Consider the following 22,502-nt stretch of genomic DNA (forward strand, 5'->3'; position numbering starts at 1 on the left):
GTGGGGTGGGGTCTAGGCTGCTAGGCGGGTAATCTAGGTTCAAATCCCATGGGCCTCACTCCCTTGCACAAGCCAAAACAAGGCGACCCTATGAGGGTGAGGGGTAAGCCCTAGGACAATGAATGTAAGTATGGCAGGCTGAGACAGCACAACTAGGTCTCTGATTTTCGACCAGTTTCTCCATGTAACAAATAAAAAAAAAATCTGGAATCATCTAAAATGACAACTCACACTCATATCCAACTTCACCATTCCATGTTAACCCATTATATCATGCAACAATTTAAAAAATTAAAAAACAGAAAGTACATATAAAAAAATATGAATAGAAATATCAGTAATTTAAAAATATCAAAAAATCCTTTGTCTATTATCGTGATAAATTGCGATATCTGAAAAGTAGGCAATATTTTGAAAGTGTTTGCTTCTTGGCATTATGTCTATATATTTTCAAAAACTGGACGATATTTGTAACTATGCTTTTGGAGTCCGGTTTCAATCATGCCCCCATCTTCATACCCCTCCTAGTCCTAGGTCGTATGATGCAACTTGTTTTGATCAAATATAGATGGATTCAACATGGTCCATTTAATAAGAATCAACACATGGATCATATTTTTTTTACGATTTTTTTTAAATCACAAAATTTTGCAATTTGTCAACCCTGGATTTTTGAGTCGCACAAAAACAAACCTGTACACAAGTCGGATTTTGGCGATTTAAACGTCGATCTTCACTAAACGAATGATGTAGATCGTATCTACGAAGTCCGATTTGATTAAAACAACTTACACCAATGAAATCCCAGGAGGGGTACTGAGATATTACACCGACTTGGGTATTTGGCCCTCACCTACGGAACTAATCCTTTAGGCCGGCCCTTGGATAACAAATCAAGCCCCACTCTTCTATTCTTTCCATTCTTCCATCTTGGCTGCCAATGAATGTTGGTAGACCAAGAAAGCCGTCCCCTTCAGAAAAATGATGGCACTTTATCTCCACCCTCCCTTCCGTCCACCATCTTACATTTCTTCTTCTTTGAGGGTGGGTGGTGCGAGAAGCGCCAAAGCTGTGGTTTTGGCGCTAATGATGAAGAAGCCCAGCAACGACGAGTGCGTGCAACCGAATGCCTGGAGGAGGAAGCATTCGTCTTTGTGGGTAGGTGGGTTCAGTTTGGGCATCGACCTCGGTGCGTCCAGAACCGGCGTCTCTATAAGGAACGGTTTTTCCCCTCGCCCTCTTACCGTAATTCTCTCCTCTTCTTATCTTTGGGTCCATTTGGGGTTGTGGGTCGTTTCGGAAAGTGGGAGATTTTGCTCTTTTTTCTGAATGGTTTATTGTGGTTGTATGGATGGATTTGGTTTTTCTTAAGTTTTGTAGTTGAAGGGTCATAAGTTCGAGCTACGCCTAATTGAAATCGCTGAGCAAGAGGTAATCAACCGCCTTCTGCTTTATCTTAGCTGTTTTCTTTTTCTCTTTTGACAGATATTTGGAAGCCAATCAAGAAGAACCCAAATTTTGGATGTGGTTTTTTTTGCCTTTTCTTTTTTTTTCTCTTTGGCTATGCATAATTGAACCATGTTTTAATCTGATTGATTATATGAGAACCATTTAATCGTGTTCTCTTTGTGTTGATAATTAGATTGTTTCTCTCTCTCTCTCTCTCTCTCGCGCGCGCGTTTGGTTTTTGTAGTTTTGTCAATAGTAATGATAATTAGCCCAATGATTATTTAACTATTGTAATGATAGCTCCTTCACATGGTTTGAGATTTAGGCAGTTTAGACCTTTGTCTTTCTTGAAGGTCGTTCCTGGATATCCGTTTTATTGTTGGTCTCCTTAAAAACTATGTAAGTATTGGTGTTAAATCCGTGTTAAATAAGATATACTTACATATTGATTATTTCTCTGTTCGGTTTTTCATTTTATCCTGTTCTTTTTCCTTTTCGAATTTCGATTGTTACCAAAGGAATCAGACAAGCTTTTAATTGGGCTCCCTAAATCCTGCGATGGAAAAGAGACACCACAATCCAATAAGGTCCGTAGCATAGCCAGACGACTTGCTGCTCGTGCAGCAGAGAGGTGAAGTTCTCAATTATGCTGCCTGTATGAATTTACACTGTTGATTTAGGCTCTTAGTTTGTCCTACAAAAAGCAAGTCATAATCAAAGAAAAAGAATGCCAGTTTCTGGAAATGGCCCAAGAGAGTTAGCTGGAGTTCGTGATTGTCTTGAAATTTTGCATTTTTTTTTGAAAAGAGGTTGCAAATCCAAGGGGAAGATATTGACTCGTGCACTACAGATGGCCATTTACTTTTACCTCTGCAAATGGATGGGGGAGATCTTCTTTGGGGAATATCACCTTATGGAATTTTATTTTTTTCCCCTTCTACAAAGTTCTAGCACTGAAGTTTCTTCTGCATTTTTGTTGATTCAGATGGTACTGCAAAGATATTTTGAATCATGTGGTCATGAAGCTGAATTGGTTCTCCCTAAAGACCGGGCTCTTCAAGAGAAGATTCGAAAAGGTCCTCTACGTGATCCAGATTTTTGCCCTGCAACAATGGAGCTGTGTGCCGAACCTCCATTCTTTCCAGGAGTGATAAGGAATAGGTAAAGATGTGATATGCATTGTAGTACTCCCGTAATGAACATCCAAGTCAATGTAACTAACAGTGTTCCGTTACTGTGTTTCTTGTCAATGCTTTCTGATTAGTTTGGTTATGAAATCTGGCATGTCACTACTGGAAACAAGAGGACCAACACGACCTTACAATCTATGTGATTTAGCACCTGAATGTTTTGGAGAGAAAATCCATACATGAAAGTTTTGAAACTGGATTTTAGCCGACCAAGAAGTGCCAGTAAATCTGTAACCAGTGATGAAACTTTCTCCTTCATGCTAACCCTAATATGTGCCATGAAAGGCAGTGAATGATGCACGTCTAACAAAAGAGTTACCTTGGACCTCTTGGTTCTTGTGCATTGACTCTCGAACAAAGTTAATTCTATGCCCTGAATAAGGAATATATGACTTATCCAAACTCTCTGCCAAGGGCTGGACAATGGAGGTGGACTGCCATGTCAACCACTGCTATCACGGAAGCCCACTTTCAAAATGGAGCACCAACTAGAAAGACACATTTCTGTAAAATTCTCCAAGAAATATATTTTAGTAGTTCGTGTTGTCATTAGATCACCATGTCACCAAAATAGAATTCAAATACATACACACCCTCCCTTTTTTCACAAAATGGATAACTTGAACCATCCAAATTGCAAATACATCTTTAAATTGTCAATGGCCCCCGATTTCCCAAAAATGGTGGCGTGCTGATTACATGTGTGCATGCACTAGCATATTGAAACACTGCATGAATTCTTGACTCTATGCATCCCATGTGCAGGAAACTATAGTGTATCCGCAATGGTAGAACGTATGAACAAGTCTCAATAGAGTTTAGTGAACTCAGGTTGTGGTGATTCCCCTAATCTGGGAAAGAAAGCCTCACGTTCAAGAGAGATTTGCACACAAGCCATCACCTTGACCAACGAGCTCCATACAAGAGGTGAGCAACAGAAGGCATACGCAAAAATAGCCAGTGCCCTCACCACGCCATCACTATACCAAGGGAAGGCCATGACTGCAAGGGAACCAGCGATGCCGAGCCATGGTGTAAGCACAGGAAGTGCAGGCAGCAAGAATGCATTGATAACCACGGACAGGAGTGCAGATGAACCCAGCAAGTAAAGGCTCCAGCCTAGCACTGGGTGCACCGTACATGGGATGAGAAAGAAAGGGACGGTGTAGCCCACAAGAATCGACCACATGGCTGTCACCTTGAGCACAGACTGGAAGCAAGAAACACTCTTTTCAGGGTGCCGGTAGCACAACTTGGAGAAGTTGGGGCGGGCAAGCCGCGTCAGAGCCATGATAGCCAGGTACATTACAGATTGGATCAGGACAACTGGGATCTCTGCACCATACCTGATGAGGCATGCAAGTACAGGAGCGCATAAGATAAACACTATACACATCAATATATTCTCTTCATTGCAATGGAAGTCCTGTTCTTTTCTTTTTAAGCCAAAAACAAAGGGAACTGTATAGAAAAATGCCACAGAGGCATCTGCATAACACCTAACAAGGCCTAGTTCAGACACACAGCAACCTAGTAGACTACAGGCTATAAGCAAGTCAGATTGCAACAAAGTACATGATTCACTCTGAATTCATATAAAGAATGTCAACACTTTCTCAACCTCCGCCATCAAACCATCTTGTTTGGTAGGAAATTAATGCAAAAATCATTGTCAAGGAACTCTTCACTTTGTCATCTTGCATAATAAATTTTGTTACTATGGAAAGATGCTATCAATTTCCAAGGATAATTCTCCCAAAATACCTCTCAAAAGCTGGTGTAAACTTCTGTAACTTCTAGACTAGCACAAGAAAAAAGAAAAAGGAAAAAGAATGAATTGAAGGTATACATATATACTTGGCTATGAAAGTTAAATCTTAGTAAATAATGTCAGTGGTATTTGAATTTAGTTTGTTTTTATCACAGCCAGTTCATAATAACATGAAAATCTCAATAAAATTGTGATTCATTAATCCACATATCTAGCAGTGTCCAAACTTCAAATTTTAAGACCCTTTTCGAATGGCCTATCAGAAAAAGACCTCTTTGAATGACAGGTAAGCACACAGCACGAATTTACTAGACCGTCCAAATTCATCAAGTATATCCAATTGTTTTCCTTTGATCATCTTAAAAGTGTCAAAAGTATTCCATATCTATTTTCTAATGTAGCGATCTCCTTATGCTTTTAAGGGATGATAGAAAATTTTCAGTTTGCAAGGACATGTTCCATGAATAGATGGAGGATATACATGATTGTCAAAAAGCAAGGGAAGATGTACTGAGTTGGACACCACACTAGAAGAAGGTCCACCCAATTTACTCCTGTAACTTACTCGATCTTATTATGCTGGCAGCTTCATAATTATAGAACAATAAGCGGCATCAGCATGACATTTTTTGAAAGTTGCATTTTTTTCTGAAAGAGACATCAGCATGAGATATCACCTATTTCCACACAACTACGTGACTTTTCAGTTATTACAATTAACTGCTTGGCCTATCTCAATCTGACTTAAGCGCAGTGTAGATGATGAAATTACCTTTTTGACCTTCACTGATGAAGTAGCCCATAAGCCCATACCATTTTATTTTGCTAACAGTTGGTTTTATTTTTAGTACTACTGACTAACAACCGATATCAAGAACTTTGTTTATAGAACCCCTCATTACCCATGAAATGTGCTCAAAATGGCGGTTCTTGTAATAAGATGCCAATGAAGCAATAGAAGATGGCAATAAGCCAATAACACACCTCACTAAGGCAAAGAGAGTATGAGAGAGAGAACACCAACATAAAAAAATATAAATTTTATTAATAATAATGCTCACTAAAAACACACTGGGTTTGAAACCCATTTAAATACATACAAGAGAGGACATACTAGCTGTTAGAAGTGTCTAACGGCTAGTCCAACTAGGTTAGACACTCCTAACGGCTAGTTCAACAGCCATATTACAAATAAAAAACAAGAAAACAAAAAGTACATAAATCAAATATACATATTATACATACTAAATATATATATATAGTATATATACATATATAGTATATATGCATATATAAATATGTATTTAACACTCCACCTCAAACTTACAGTGACATCATTGAATGTTTGCTAAGAAGGAAAAGAAATGGCGGTAAAGGTAAGAATTTGGTAAAAAAATTGCGATTTGATATTCCGACTGTACATAAGGTAACTCAATAGTTTCTTTCAAGTGCTCTTCCAAATGTAGTGGGAATCCATCTCAATATAGTTGGTTCGTTCGTGGAAGGTATAACTGCTGGCCATATATATGACACCCTTGTTATCACATCACAACTTTGATGGTTCTGAAACATTAATTCCTATATCTCTAAGAAGAGTCTGCGGTCAGATGACCTCAATTGTAGCTGTAGCCATAGTCCTATACTAAACTTCTGAAGAGGATAACGACACTTTCTTTGTTTTTTACATCACCAAGATATAAGAGAATCACCTAAGAATACACAAAGGCTAGTGGATGAGTGTCGGTTCTTGAGATTTCTTCCCCAATATGAATCAATATAAGCAATACTCAAACCCTAGTAGGCCACCAACAACAGGCGACCGCCATTCGCCATTGGCCTCTCTCTCTCTACGAGGCAAGCTCATCCACCCTCCCCCCCTCTCGGCATGGCGACAAGGCAAACTTATCACTCACTCTATGAAGTGAGGCCCTTTGAAAATGAAGGGTATGTTTCTTTATTTCTTTATAGTTTATTTATTATTCTACTATATTATGCATTAACCATTAATAGAATTTTATGATTTTCAATTTTTAATGCATATTGCATAATGCTCTTAGAAATTATTAGAAATTACAAAGGTAGTTATTACTTTGAAGATTGAAAACACGTCGATCCACATATCCAGGAGGAGAGGAACACACACACTACATGCTCACACAGAGAACACAAGAACTTAACGTGGTTCGGTCTTAACATATGACCTACTTCCACGAACTCTCTCTCTCTCTCACACACACACACACACACATAGAGAAGGAGATTGCCTCTCTTTATTTATAATGTTGTGTACAAGTCCAGCATTAGGGAGAGTTCTTATGGACTTGACTCTCAAGAATACAACTGATTTTATGAAGCATACAAGACTCTTTAACCTTGAGGACTCTTCCTTGATATTATTGAATGGGGGACTCTTTGAGAGAGTCCTTATACATGAGCTTCTGCAAGATGTGTCCTGATTCTAGGAATCTGAACATGAGGACTATGAGCGTGGACCCCAGTGCTCATGGGACGTCCCATGGCCTTGGGCCTCTTCTCCTTAACACCACGCCCCTCTAGTCAATCTTTGTGAGATTGAGCTTGTCTCTAAAGAACCCAATTTTAGGTCCAAAAAGAGGCTTAATGAGAATATCAACAACTTGGTTCTGTGCAAATTGAACAACAATCTCCCTTTTAGAGACCTCCTGAACAAAATGATAATCAATCTCAATGTGTTTGGTTCGGGCATGGAACACCGAATTTGCAGCAAGATATGTGGCACCCAAATTGTCGCAACACATCACTAGGGTTTCACATGGAACAACATCCATCTCTGCTAGTAACCGCTTGAGCTATACAAGCTCATACATTGTTCATGCGTCTGCTTTAGTACTTGACCTTACCTAACCACAATGTGTTGTTTGGTTGAGCTCTATGATATAAGATTTGTTCACAAATAGGTTAGATAGCCACTTGTAGACTTTCGATCATTGGGGAATCCTGCCCAATCGGCATCAGAGAATGCAAACAAACAAAGAGTTGCAGACTTTGAAATTTTAAGTCCCAAATTTATGGTTCCCTTGAAATATCGCAGGATTCTTTTAACATGTGTCCAGTGGTCAGAATTTGGTTCATGTATAAATGTTCTCCACAAAGGCTATATCTGGTCTAGTAAACGTCACACATTGCAGGGCATCAATAATACTTTTGTATTGGGTAGGATCTTCCAGTAACGTCCCACTATGTTTAGAAAATCCGACATTTGGGATAGAAAGAGTCACAACTGGTTTATACTCTGTCATACTTATCCTTATTAGCAGATCCAGAATATACTTTCTCAGGCACAAGATTTTTGAGGACCCATGAACTATCTCTATTCCAAGGAAGTAGTCAAGGGCCCCCAAATCTTTAATAGAAAACTCTTAGCCAAAAGCCCGGATAATGTGCTTAACACTGTCACACGAATTTCTTATTATAACGATGTCATTAACATATACGAAGACAAACATGTGTAAACAATTATGATGATGAATAAAAATGACGGGTCGACCTTTGATTCAATAAAACCTAACTTCTCCAAGTAAATCCGAAGTCGTTCAAACCATGTGTGTGGGACATGTTTTAACCCGTACAGGGCGTTAAGCTTGCATACATACTCAGGATGGTTTTTATCATCATAACTTGATGGCTGACACATGTAAACTTTCTCTTTAAAAACCGCATGAAGAAAGTCATTATTCACGTCCAACTAGTGTATAGGCCATCATAAGCTAACAACAATAGTCAGAATAATTCTAACTTATGTAGGTTTTATGATAGAGCTAAAGGTCTCAAAGTAATCAACTCCTTGCTGACTATAAGCTTTGGCAACAAGGAGAGCGTTATATCTGACAATAAACTCATCAACACGCTTATTGATTTTATAGACCCATTTACACCCAACAAGATTACACACCTTTTTAGGAGGACCAAGAGTCCAAGTTCAGTTTTGATGAAGGGCCATGATCTCATCTTTCATGGCATGACGCCGCTTAGGTTCAGTGTGGGCTTGGCTAAATATATTTGGTTCATGTTCCTCTTAGGCAACTTCATTGAGAAGAGCGAAGGGGTATTTGAACCCAAAGAATAAGTGTGGTTTCAACATCCCATCTTAAGACCGAGCAACCATATGATGGGTTCAGAGAGGAAGAATTTGACTCACAAGGTCAACAACAAGGTTTAGACCAGAGGACATAGGACTCAAGGAAGACACAGGGCTCAAGGAGACATGTGACCCCGTGGTTTCATTCGGTGACTGGATTGAGTAGGTGTTGGGACTTCACATTCCTTAGGGGTTCCAGTATTGACGTCATCACCTAAGATCTCAGGTTGAACATATTCATTAGGAGAGCAGACGTGTAAGAGGTTTGGTTGAGGTAGTTCATGAAGGGACGCTGAATTAGGCAATACTATACTATGGTATCTTTAGGGGGACTCATCTTAGTTTCATACATAGTGGGACTCTTATTTTGACTAGGTTTTTTATTTTGGACCCAGTTTAACACTTCCTAGGTCGTAACAGGCTCTTTCTTTCAAGCAGAAAGTAACTTCCCTTCATCAAAGATAACATGTCTTGACATGAAGGTTTTCATGGTTACGGGATCATAACACATATATCCTTTATAATTTGAACCATATCCAATAAAAATACATGGTTTGGATCTAGGTGCAAGCTTGGATTTTGTATAGAGAACCAAATATAGATAACACGTGCATCCAAAGATTTTTAGGTGTTCATATCTAGGAACTCTTTTAGGGAGCAGGAAAAGACCCATCTACATATTTAATGAGGTCCTGCAAGAACATCTGTGATCTCCAAAGAGATAGTTGTGCCTATCGAGCTTGATTGACACCAACGATGAGAGAGTGTTCCACTGAATAGCGGGATTGGACGCAAGGTACCATATCAGAACCTGAGTTGGATGCCATGAGGATCACGACCAAGGAGAAGATGACTACACGCCCAAGAGATCGGTATGATCCGGATGGCTCTGATACCATGTAAAGATTGAAAACGCATTGATCCACACATCCAGGAGGAGAGGAACACACACCACACGTTCACACAGAGAACACAAGATCTTAACGTGGTTCGACCTTAATGTGACCTACGTCCATGAATTCTATCTCTCCCCCCTCTCTCTATCTCACATGACAAAGAGGAGGAGATTGCCTCTATTTATAATGTTGTGTACAAGTCCAGCATTAAGGTTATGGATTTGACTCTCTCAAGAAAATAACTTATTTTAGGAAGTATACAAGACTCTTTAACCTTGAGGACTCTTGATTATTATTGAATGAGGGACTCTTTGAGAGAGTCCTTATACATGTGCTTCTGCAAGATGTATCCTGATTCTTGGACTCTGATCATGAGGACTCTGAGTGTTGATGCCAGTGCTCATGGGACGTTTATGGATCTTGGGTCTTCTCCTTAACAATTACTAGTTTACTTTTCATTTTTTACTTGTTTTACAATTAGACTTTTGTGCAGCTTAATTATTCATTTCATTATTGCGCTTATCAATATTCAGCTATGAAGCCTATTACTTAACTTTTAATGCAGATATTTTGTAGTTTTTGTTCTTCGATGCTTTGATTTAGTGAATTTGCTACTTCGAATTTGATTATTTGCATTTGCATTATAAAAAATAAAGTGTCATATTCAATATTTAAAGTATTATGTAAAAAAACACTTAAAAAATTTAGATCTTAACCCGTTCGAGTTACCCGATTCAAGTCGTTGACCCACGAGTCAAGGGTCGAGAGATCCAAGTTCGAGTCGTGGGTTTGCCAACTATGATCTGACTATTCACAACACCGCACTCATGTAAACTGACGTTGGCGCATGTTGAAATTGACTTGAAGTATGCACTGTATGCGCAATTCAGTGTTATCGAAAATGCGCCTTGAGGCACAAAAGGCGCACCTCGCCTTGAGACGCGGCCCTATGTGCCTCAAGGCGCAAGTTTGAGACTCAAAAAAAAAAATTTTTTTTTACAAGACTTCTGAAACATAATCAAAAAGATTTTTGTAGGTTAATCTCATATATTTTCCAGTTAATTCAGTTATGTAATAAGTTTCTTAGTATATTACTATATTTTAACTTTTGTTGGTTAATCTCGTATATTTTTCAATTATTTCAGTCATGTAATTAGTTTCTTAATATATTTTAACTTTTGTTGGTTAATCTCATATATTTTTCAGTCAGTTTTTTAGTTACTTTTATATGTTAATCTCATATTTTTTAGAATAATCTCCATATATTTTAACTTTTGTAGGTTAATCTCAAATATTTTTCAGTTATTTCAGTCATGTAATCAGTTTCTTAGTATATTTTAACTTTTGTTGGTTAATCTCATATATTTTCCAGTTATGTAATCAGTTTTTAGTTACTTTTATACGTTAATCTCATATTTTTTAGAATAATCTCATATATTTTAACTTTTGTAGGTTAATCTGATATATTTTCCAGTTATTTCAGATATGTAATCAGTTTCTTAGTATATTTTAACTTTTGTTGGTTAATCTCATATATTTACCAGTTATGTAATCAGTTTTTTAGTTACTTTTATATGTTAATCTCATATTTTTTAGAATAATCTCAAATATTTTAACTTTTGTTGGTTAATCTCATATATTTTCCAGTTATGTAAACGGTTTCTTAGTATATTTTTTCTTTTATTGGTTAATCTCATATATTTTCCAGTTATGTAATCATTTTTTTAGTTACTTTTCTTTTATATGTCTGCATTTTTATCATCCATAATTCCTGAGCGAGCAACAATAGCAGACATATCAAAAGTTTTTTTAAGCATAAATTAAATTTATTCAACGCCTTTCTTATCACTTCTAGTTATCATATCATCTACGTATAAGAGTAATATAACAAAATTGGAACTTGTAGATCGCACAAAATGAACAGTATCAGTATAACATGATTTAAAATCAAGATCCATCAGAGTTTTACTGAACCTATCACACAATGCATTTGGGGCTTGATATTAAGACCGAGAGGAGGATCCATGTATACTTCATTCAAATCTCCATTTAAGAAGGCATTTTTAACATTTAATTGGTATATGGGTCAGTTCTTAATAAAGGCTACTGCAATGAGAGTCTTAACACTAGTCATACGAGCAACAGGGGCAAAGGTTTCTTCATAATTTATACCGTATTATTGGAAATAACCTTTGGCAACTAGCCTAGATTTATATCTTTCCAATGATCCGTCACTTTTGGTTTTAATTTTAAATACCCACCATCCTATAGTCTTCTTCCACTTAGGTAAAGGTTGAATTTATCAGGTTTTAGCTTTATGGAGAGTTTTTAACTCCAAGTTCATGGCTTCAACCCACTTTTATTTCTTAGGTCTTCCTATAGGTTGAGAGTTCATGATACAAGTGAATGCATATGAGGCAAACTCTATAATTAGGTGAAAAAGACTCGTAGGAAACAAACTTATTTGAGGACCTAGAAATGCACTCGGATCTCCTAAGACTAGGTTCTTCTATCTCATGGGATTGACTACATTTATCAATAGCACATGGATAATTCTCACTATCACGTCGAGAGTAACATTAAAGTTAAAGGGTAGGTTTCAATATCATTATTTGATTCATGAATAGGTTTAACATTAACATCAATATCATTGAAAACATTATTACCATCATTATTATTATTCTCACTAGAATCGCAATCAATGATTTTCTCAGCATTATGTTTGGGCAATAAATCAAGCAAGGCATACTCAAGATCTTCCTTAGATTCTTTAGCATCAAATTGGTTTTCATTATCAACAAATGTAACATTTCTAGAAACATAGAGATTGTCATTTTTCAAATCATATCTATAGCTTTTTTGGTTATCGACATATCCAACAAATGCACATTCTATAGCTTTGGGAGAAAGTTTGTCATGTTTTCTAATAAGCACAAAACACTTGTATCCGAGCACCCTCAATCTTTTCAAATCTGGGCTAATTTTAAAAGTTTTTCTACATGAGAATTGTTTTCCAAATTTGATGAAGGCATTCCATTTATCAAATATACCACGGTGAGAATGGCTTCGGCCCAAAAAAAATTAGGAACTTTTGAAATAAGCAAAGTTTTAGTAGTTTCAATAATATGTTGGCGTTTTTTTTTTGCAATGCCATTTTTTTGAGGTGTTCTAGGGCAAGATTTTTTATATAAAATCTCATGGGTATTTAAATAATTTTTGATGTTGGTTTTGAATTGATTTTTAACTAAATTATATATTCTTTAAATGCAAAAACATTGGATTTGAATCTAAGAAAATAAATCTGAGTATATCTACTATAATCATTTATAAAAGTAACATAATAAGAAAACCCTCCTTTTAACATAATGGTAGTTGGTCCTCATATATCCGAATGCACCAATTCAAAAAGTTCTTTTGAGAAAGAAGTTCTAGTTCCAAAAGGAAGCATCTTCATTTTTCTAAGTATACAATCATTATAAACAAAGTCTTTTTACTTACAACGTTTTTCCAAAAAAGGAAAAAGGGGCAATTTGGATATACTTGTGTGTCCTAATCTTCTATGCCAAAGAACTAAATTCATTTATCGAGTACTATATAGTCAAAAGCCTCGACTAGTCCACCTAATCGGTCTAGGCTAAGTAAAATGCCTAGGCTTTGCAATTCCTAGGTGGGTATCTTAAAAGGTACCAATTTTGCCGACTAGGCACTGACGAAGGCACTTAGACAGCAACTAAGCTTCCCCCACCTAGACATGAGGGCAATTTAGTTATTTATTTGTATATATGTAATTATATGTATGTGCGTGTGTTTGTGTGATTTGTTCTATGAAATCATGAAAGCATGCTTAGTTATTATATTTATATATGTGTGTTTATGCTACTTTGCTTTTGGGATTTTTTATGTGAAACATTGAAAGCATTCATAATGAATTTTAGCTGATTATGTTTTTTATATATGTGTGTTACTTTGTTTCTGATGAATTTTTCTACAAAAACCTGAAAGCATATTTAGCATTATGAATTATGTAATATGTTTTTTACATGTGTGTTATTGTGCTTCTGGGAAAGGTTGAAAGTATATTTTGTTGATTATACTAAATATGTTATGAATAATTGAATATATATATATATATATATATATATATATATTTTTTTTTTGTGTACAATTATTTTTATATATATTCTGGTTATGTATAGTAATATATTTTTGTGAAAGCATGTGTAATTTTGTACTTGTGTAATGAAATCATCTTATTAGTAAAAGAATTAACATATTTTTATGTATATTTTGTGTACTTTTTTTATATTTAATTGGGGGTACCGACTAGTCCCGCCTAGTCCTCAAGTAGTCTTTGGGGTTTACCGACTAGGCACTGCCTAGCGCTTTTGACTACATAGCTTGAGTATAGTTACAAAAAGATTCTTTTGGTAGACAAAGAAAGTCCATATAGCATTGATCTCCTCTTCTATGGACTTGCCCAATCAGCTTCTCTAACTCGAGATTCTGCACCCAACAAACCTTAGATGAGGAGGGCTTACACCCATAATTCAATATTTGAAAAACCGAGAAAAGATTTAAATTTAGTTATCGAATTACTCTATTTGGAATGAAAAAAGTTTTTGATTCTTTTGTAAAGTCTTTTAAGTTTTCAATACTTTTAACATTTAAAGAAGTTTGAAGTGCCTCTTGCAATTGAGTGATTAACAAGTCCTTGAGGTCACCCCCTCTTGTGCTTCTCTCTCTTGGAAGAGTCTTCACTCACCGAGGCCACCTTTCGACTGAACTTGGAACATTTTGGTTTTATATCGTTTCGTTGCAATGGTGGCAAATGATCTTTCTTCCTCCATTATATTGTTTCTCGAAATGAGGAGGCCTATATATCCTCATGTTGTTGTTAGGTCTTGAAACGACAAGAACCTCCTCACTTGTTTTGCTCATGACAAGTCTTGTTTCTTCTTGGTGCACTTCAGCAAGTGCCTCACTAATAAGAGGCACAATTGTCTTATGAAGAAGAAAAGACCTAACTTGTTTAAACGTTGGTCTAAGCCCAAACAAAAAGGAGAAAAGATTCTCCTTGTCAATTTGCTTTTGTCTCATTTCAATTGTCGGGACTTCCCATTTAGGTTCGAGCATAGCCAATTCATCCCATAGAGGGGACAAGACACCATAGTAGTCTTACACTTCTATATTCTTGTTTCGTAGTGCGAACTTTGTCTTGAAAATAGTATTGTCGAGCCATATCCTTTTGAATGAACATGCCCTTAAGAAAGACCCATGCATCACAAGCTTTCTTAAATTTGATGATGTTAGTGGCGATCTTAAACTTCATACTATTCATAAACCACGATAGGATTTTAGTTGCCTCCCAATCCTCCATTTTATTTTGATATTCTTGCAAGACTTGTTCTTTTTCTTCAGTGAGAACCTTCACTTGATATCCTTCTTTTCAAGTAAGCTTTAGTTGTGGTTTCATGGTGGTCTCACTAACATACCCCCATAATTTTTTTCCCTTTGTCTGGTTCTCCATAGTTGTTGCCCACATTAGATAGTTGGATTCATTGAGTTTGAAGAAAATCATGGAGATGGACTCTTTCTCGGCCATGATCACAAGCAATAAAGAAGCTTGAATCTGCAACCACCAACAAGAGAGTGAAAGCTTGGAGCAAGATACACAATAGGATCAACGACCGCAAGAATACAACCACACAATCCTCAAGCTTTACGAACCAACGAGCACAACAATCTTCAAGGTCCAAGAACACGTGGCTCTGATACCATGTAATCGGATGCAAATGAAGCAATACAAGAGGGCAATAAGCCAACGCCCCTAAGGGCAATACAAATGCAATAAGGCAAAGAGAGTATGAGAGTGAGAGAGCACTAACATAAAAAATATATAAATTTTATTAATAATAATGCTCACTAAAAAGCACACTCAACAATGGGTTTGAAACCCATTTAAATACATACAAGAGAGGCCATATTAGCCGTTAGAAGTGTCTAACATCTAGTTCAACAGCCATATTACAAATAAAAAATAAGAAAAAAAGTACATAAATCAAATATACATATTATACATTTTATATATACTAAATATACATATGTATATACATATATAGTATATATACATATACAACTATATTTAACAGTTCCAACATGCTTCATTTGAAAGTGTAGACTACTGAGAAAATATGAACGCTTACCCAAGTGTTCGGCGGCGCTGCTCATGCCAAGACAGGCCCAATGGTAAAACAGGCCAAGACCACCAATACCATGGTTTCAACCAAGGAGCGCTTGGAAATGTGATCACGCTGTTGGGGCCACATGGTATACTCCATCGCAATTTCAGATCTGCATCCAAGGCAACCAAGTCTGTTTCATTTTTCTCTTCATCCAAAAATGAGGATTTTGTTTCTTTATTTTCCCTTTTATCATCAAGAAAAATCTGCTTTCAGAAAATCATCCAGAGAAAATCAAGCAAAGCACCTAACTGACCATGAACAATGCTAGCTACATTAGTCAAATTATCATTGGTCCAGAACATCATGAATAAAGTAATAACTTTTGGGAAGGTCATACAAAAGACCATGTATAAGTTGCCAGCATGTGAACTATTTTCTAACTACAGGTTCAAAAGATAGAGATTAAAGATACACGGTACAAGAGGCAAACAAGTTGTTTTGTCTCAAGAAATGTTTGGAGAACCCAAATTCCTGCAGTTCCTGGCAATTGTGAGGAGTCAAGAATAGACCCTTCATTTTTCACATAAACAAATTAAAATTTGAGATTCAAGATTAATTGAATGTCATTTTGAAGAAAATAAGACAAAAAGAATAAACCCTTCATCTTTCACATAAACAAATTAAAATCTGAGTTTCAAGACTAACTGAATGTCATTTTGAAGGAAAGAGGACCAGAAGAAAAAAGAAGTGACCATCAAGAAATTATAAGTGGTAATATATCTCTAGCTAGATATCAGAATTTATTAACTGAAATGAAAAAGTTAATTAAAATGTAAAAAACATAGCAGGTAAAAAAAAGAAATTAAACGAAAAAAGATGGCAGATGGCCTGTTGTTTCCAATAAAATAGTAACAAAAACTGCAAGATTTCTCCATTATATGGCAAGCTTGCTGAAATATGATATCAACCATTGATACAGGACAGTGGACCAACATTGCTCAAAGTCATTGATCAATAGATGAAGCAAAATATACTTACAGTAATATGATGCATCCATTTGGTAGCCCAAAGGAAGGCGATAATAGCCATCTAACTGCCGCGAGCCATTGGCAGGTGGATGGAACATTGGTCGGTCGAGCATGTCAGAAAAGTAGCCTACAAGAAAACCTTGGTCTGCCCCATCCATGTTCTCACGCCCAATTTCCAACTCGTGAAGCATGCTCTTGAACACCTCCATAGATGGCTGAAGTTTAAGAAAACCAGAATCAATAGCAGAAAGAATATAAATTCTCTAGCGCACAAAGTTTCATGAAACCAAGGCGACCACATGCTATGCAGAAGTATCTAATCAAACTTGAATTTCAGAAGTTTCATAGACCATATTATGATAAAGAAGCCTCTTATATATGTAAAAACAACCAGAAAAGCCATGCATCATAAAAAAGTAGTTTGATCCTTTCACAATCTCTACTTGAAGACGGTTCTTTGCCTGAGGCTTGTGATTGCACCAAAACCATATGAGGTTCCTAATTTTCTCCAACACGAACATAGAGAAATAGCTTCTTTTTGTATATTTGCAGGCCCTTCTCCTTTTTCCAAATAACAAAAAGGGGGGCATAGGAATTCAGCGCAGAAAGCATCTTCAAAAGACCATTAGCTTCAATCTCCCTTGGTGCAGACCAAGTGACATTTGTTCATGTGAAAATTTTGTTTCTCTATATTTTAATACGATACCTGCAAAACAAAAAGGCCAGTGTGGAATATGCACGGGTTGATGAAGACTGCACAAAACTGGCCACACTGGAAAAGTTCATCAGTCTTCTGGAGGAAGATATTATCTGAATCTAACATGACAACTCTATCATAGTCAATAAGGCTCCAAGCATACAACTTGTTCAACGTAAGCTTGAATCTGTTGTTGAAGTTGGCCTGGTTCTTATATGGATTGTCCACATTTTTTACTGAAACTACCTTAACACCATCTTCAAGTCTCCTGCGAATATTATTAAGCTTGTATGAGATCATATTATAGAGAAAGATAGCAGAACAATATATACAAGAAGACAATGACAATTCAACTTTCAGATACGATTAGGAAATTAGCATTATAAAGGAAATATTGATATCAGTAATTTCCTATACTGATTTAGATCAAAACAGACAAATTCTCAGAACTGCATCAATATATTAAGAAATTACATCTTCATAACATGGATAACAAATTTGCTCTCAGTTTTCTAACAAAATGGTTGTATACAATCTAACAAGTACTGTCATCTTCTAATAAAATGTCATAAAACACTTCAAACAGAAAATATCAAAATTTATTCCCGTCCGGCCCAGAGTTACCAGTCGAGGAAGCGGGAGCGGGAAGCGATAGGGGAAGCGGGAGCGGGAAGCGAGGCACTTTCAAAAATTTAGAAAGCGGGGAAGCGTGGGACCACTTAGAAGAAAAATATGAACCGTCTCGGAAGCGACCTAGGAAGCAAGGGGGAAGCGAAAAAAATGAAAAAATGGGGAAGCGTGCTTCCCATAAATGGGAAAGTGTGTTTCCCATAAAAGGGAAGCGCGCTTCCCAAAAAAGGGAGACACTTCCCCACGCGTTTCGGAAGCGCGATGTTTCGCGCTTCCGAAGCATGTATCGGGAAAGCGCGCTTCCCCATATGCCTAGGCGATTCCGGTAACTCTGGTCCAGCCACCACACACTTCGCAACAATGTTAACCAATATGAATATTTAAGAATCATCTAGATGTTCAATAGTTTATTGTATATTGCTTCTATATGTTGATATAATTATACAGAAGATGATTTTACAAAAGCTGGATGACACCAAGAAAAGGTTGGCTACCATCTATGAAATGAAGAATCTAAGAAATCCGAAGTATTTTCTTCTTTTGAAAGTTGCATACTGAAAAAGGAGACTTTACTTATCTCAACATAAGTATGCAATTGATCTAGTTGTAAAGGCCAGCTAACAAATGATTCTAAAAAAGTTTGTTCTCCTATGAAAGAAAATGTAAAATTAAGGGTTTCGAATGTAGTAGATCCAATTGTGTACAGACAGCTAATTGTGAGCCTGATATACTTAGCCATATATAGGCCATATATCACTTATGCAATTCATGTAGTTAGTCAGTTTATGAGCTCTCCTACATCAGTTTGTCTTGTTATTATATTCCAAAATATTAGATATGTGAGACACTATGCATTATGGGATGTTCTTCTCATTCTCTTCCACATATCTTAAGAGGCTTCACTCGAGAGGGTCTCTCTGCTACAGGATTTTGTGTTTTTCTTTGGAGCTCCCTAATTTCATGAAAAAGTAAAAAATAGCAAAGAGTTGCATTATCTACAACTGAGGCAGAATACAACTATCACTTAAGTTACAATTGAGATCATTTGGATAAAATGGTTGTTGGAATAATTAGGGACTCCCATTTGTGGTCAGATCTCCTTGTATTATGACAATGTGTGCCATTCACATAGCAAGGAATCTAGAATTTCATGAAAGGACTAAGCATATGGAGATAAACTGTCACTTTACTAGGAGAGCTTATGAAGAGACATTCCTCTTGAGCATGTGGACTAAAATGATACTAAGAGTTTAGCTCATTTGTTTCCAAACTTGGGATGATTCCTCTTGCATCATCTCAAGTTCGAGGGGGAGTATTGGGATTGACGTATCATATATGTTATCATGCTATGTGCTACCTCCCTTTATTATGTATATGTACATAGCATTCTTTTTAGAAGTTGTACTTTTCATAGCTAGTGTAGAGTCAACATTCTGTCTTCTAGTGTAATAGAGGGGTGTCTTCCTATGACACCTCGTGAACTTGTTTGCAATAACTCTGTCGACAGAAATTTTACTACCAGCTCCTTTACAGTAGAGACCCTTCGACATGTAATAAAAAAATATGAATGATTAGCATATTTTCAATGTAGGAAGCTGTGAGAATGGTCATGATTTTTTGTTATAATGGTTGGGTGATACATTTTGCAACAGATGATGGTGCAAAACTGTGACTAAGATTATGGACCACTGCAGTTACTATCAGTTTCTGGTTTATATTTTTATGTTCACCTTTTACCTTGTGATAATAAAAGCATTAGCTGTGTGAGGTAGTATCACGAGTGGATGATGAAAAAATATTTTTGCAAAGGAACACATAACATACGTAGTATGGCACTATGGCAAACTCATTTCTTCTCATTTTCCTGTTTCCAAATGAAGACAAACAAAAAATAGATTGAGAAAAGAACAACCATTGATTTTTTATTTAACCAACCAAAAATTGTCTCCTTTTTTTTGCTTTTCACTACCATTAATCTAACATGTCGATTGAAACGTTTCATTCTCATGACAATAGCTTTTACCTATATAACTAAGGATGTGCTTTGCAACATGTATCCAAACACGAACTCGTGTTACGAATTTGAGCTAGATAAAGCAACGATGATGATATTAGTGCTAATGAATTAATGATGGTGGTGACCATGTGATACGATGGCTTCCGTACTGAAACTCCATATAAAAGCAGATAAATTTCAGCAAAAAACCTGAAAAAGAGAAGCATGAAAGCGACGAATTCTCTTACAGAGCGTTGGTCCACCGCATCGGCACGTCAGTGGAGGCAATGACTATCAGATCGGCCGCGACCTGAAGCCTTGACAGAGACCTCATCATCACCCTGGTCGCCACGTAGAACTCGTAGTCCCTCGGTGTCCCCATGTACATCATCGCCGCATACGCATTCCTGTAGCCCTCCTTCTCCTCTGCCACCACCAACCCCGCCCCGGCAAGGGCCGCCAGGACCGCGGCCACTGCAACTGCGCACCGACGTAATCCCCACCGCCAACCCACCGCCATCCCTCTGGAAAAACAGAAAAAGAAAAGAATAGTCCGAAAGGAGCCCTACCTCCTCCTACTCATTCAGATCATCTACCAAACTAACGCGAATCCGAAGAATCTCCACCACGCCAAACCCTAGCTAAAGGAAACTCCCTCACCGTCGTCGCAGGAAGGCCAACTCTCCGGCGCATTTCACCTCCTTCAACCTACAGAGTAACTTCCATCCCCTTTACAACTCCGAAAAAGCCCTACGTGGCCAGAAGCCACGTCGGATTCAATATTCCGGCGGCTTGGAATCACCGGATCTGCATACTGAAGCTCGGACAAGCCTGTGTCTGAGAATCCCCGGCGGTATTGCCGGAAATTACGACGAAACGACGCATTTTCCGATGGGTTTCCTGATTTTCTGGCGAGCGTCTCGGTGCCGGAAAAGCAGCGATCCCGGAGCTTTCGGCTTGCCAAACGGGGTCCGGAATTCTGTCCGATCGCCCAAAAAGGGTGCACGGAGACCGGTTGCCCTAAATATGGGGCAAGCCTCATAGAATTACTGAAGTACCCTCTTGTTGGCGTGAAAATAACGTTGGTGTTCTCTCTTTAACTGTTCGGATTCGGATCGGATGGGACCACTACCATATTCGACTAATCGGACAGATTCAGATTCGGTTGGTAAAAATCTCATACCAGATCCGCTTGTTTACACGTAAACAGATAATATTTGTCAGATTCTATAGCAAAAATTCAAAACCATATCATCATCCGATTATAATCGGATGTGATTTTGGCTTACCAAATGCAACTAAATGGAATCGAATTCAGTCACATATTGGGTAAAATCCGATTCATTGGCATCCCTACCTCTTTGCTCTAGGTGCATGGATCATGGGCCTTCAGCCCAAAGGTTCAAGATGTGGAACCTTGGATATGTCCTCATAAGCTCCATTGTCTTCATGCGGTGGATTCTCGCCCTCTCTCTAACAAGGGTGTCAACGGGTTGAACCTTACCGGACCTTAGGTAGACCCAAAGTCTGTTGTGACCATGAGGTGCTTATATCGGATCCAAGTGTAAGTCTGACCAGATTTACTATAGGCAACATTATACATGCGTCTTATAAGGATTGCATAAACAAGACCGGGACCAGATAGAATAAAACGATATTTTTTATGCTTTCAATTGAAAGAATGTGAATCTTAATTGCAATCTGGGTCGAACCCAGGTATATGGTATGAAATCTCATAAACCATATTCGGATCTGTAAGTTAGTGAATCTCTATGGTCCGATCCCCAATAGATAATCAAACTTTTTATTTATTATTAAAACCCAGATCCTGATGAATTCGTACAAGTTGGAATGTGGCAAACTTACCGGATCCAGTATGGATATTTTATCATTTTGGCTGTTTCAATCCGATTTGGATTCAACTTTTCTATGTATTTACCGGATCTGGATCTGATCCATTTAAATCCCTACCCCTACTAACAAGTGGTCTCTACCTCTTGAAACGTGCTTCGTAGCTGGATCTGATGCCTAGGTGATGTTTTATGCGTACTTGTATGAATAAGGATGTGAAGCAAGAAGCAAGTGTTTAAGAAATGCCATGTCTGTGTAATTATATGTTGCATATCTTTTATTATAAAAATGATTAGGAAACACTTTGTTTCTTTTGGTTTTTTCCTAAATGTTTAAGTTTTTATAGGTTATTTTTTTATTTTTGTAATATTTTTTCAATAACTTATGCTATGTTTCTATTGTCCGCTTGTTTATCTATATTACTCATATTTTTATTATAGAAAAATTTGAATTTTGTTTAATATGGCACTGTGAATACTGACTCAAAAGAAGCCACACCCACAACATATGAATTTGTACCTCAGCAAGTGGAGAATACAAATTCTAAGGTTGAGATTAATGTGGAAGGTTCTCAAGAATTGGAGGTGAGTGAGGGTCCTCAATATATGGAGGTGGGTGGATCGGATACTTAGCCAAAGGTTGCAGTTGTGCTCTAATGACGGGGTTGCAACAAAAAACAACTTATGGTGCTTGTG

The 22,502-nt window shown here is 37.3% G+C and overlaps 1 protein-coding gene and 1 long non-coding RNA gene across 3 annotated transcripts; one reads left to right on the plus strand and one right to left on the minus strand.

Annotated features, from left to right (window-relative positions):
- Positions 1-858: 858 nt before the first annotated feature.
- Positions 859-4,365, plus strand: LOC149813851 (uncharacterized). 2 transcript variants are annotated; one of them, XR_016428341.1, is made up of 4 exons: positions 859-1,848; positions 1,968-2,080; positions 2,435-2,610; positions 3,405-4,365. It is a non-coding gene; the product is annotated as an uncharacterized LOC149813851 (long non-coding RNA). The 2 variants fall into 2 exon arrangements; XR_016428340.1 differs by having other exon boundaries at positions 859-2,080.
- On the minus strand, positions 3,162-21,139 carry LOC149813852 (putative glucuronosyltransferase PGSIP8). Its single transcript, XM_089992061.1, has 5 exons — positions 20,205-21,139; positions 17,340-17,598; positions 16,644-16,848; positions 15,627-15,774; positions 3,162-3,985 (listed from the first exon to the last, which is right to left on the minus strand). Exons 1-5 carry the CDS (start codon positions 20,474-20,476, stop codon positions 3,448-3,450), a joined length of 1,422 nt encoding a protein of 473 aa, XP_089848187.1. The 5' UTR covers positions 20,477-21,139; the 3' UTR covers positions 3,162-3,447.
- Positions 21,140-22,502: the final 1,363 nt, after the last annotated feature.

The sequence above is a fragment of the Nuphar pumila genome, chromosome 16 (genome assembly GCF_984573655.1).
Source record: "Nuphar pumila chromosome 16, dmNupPumi1.hap1.1, whole genome shotgun sequence".
NCBI classification, from domain to species: Eukaryota; Viridiplantae; Streptophyta; class Magnoliopsida; order Nymphaeales; family Nymphaeaceae; genus Nuphar; species Nuphar pumila.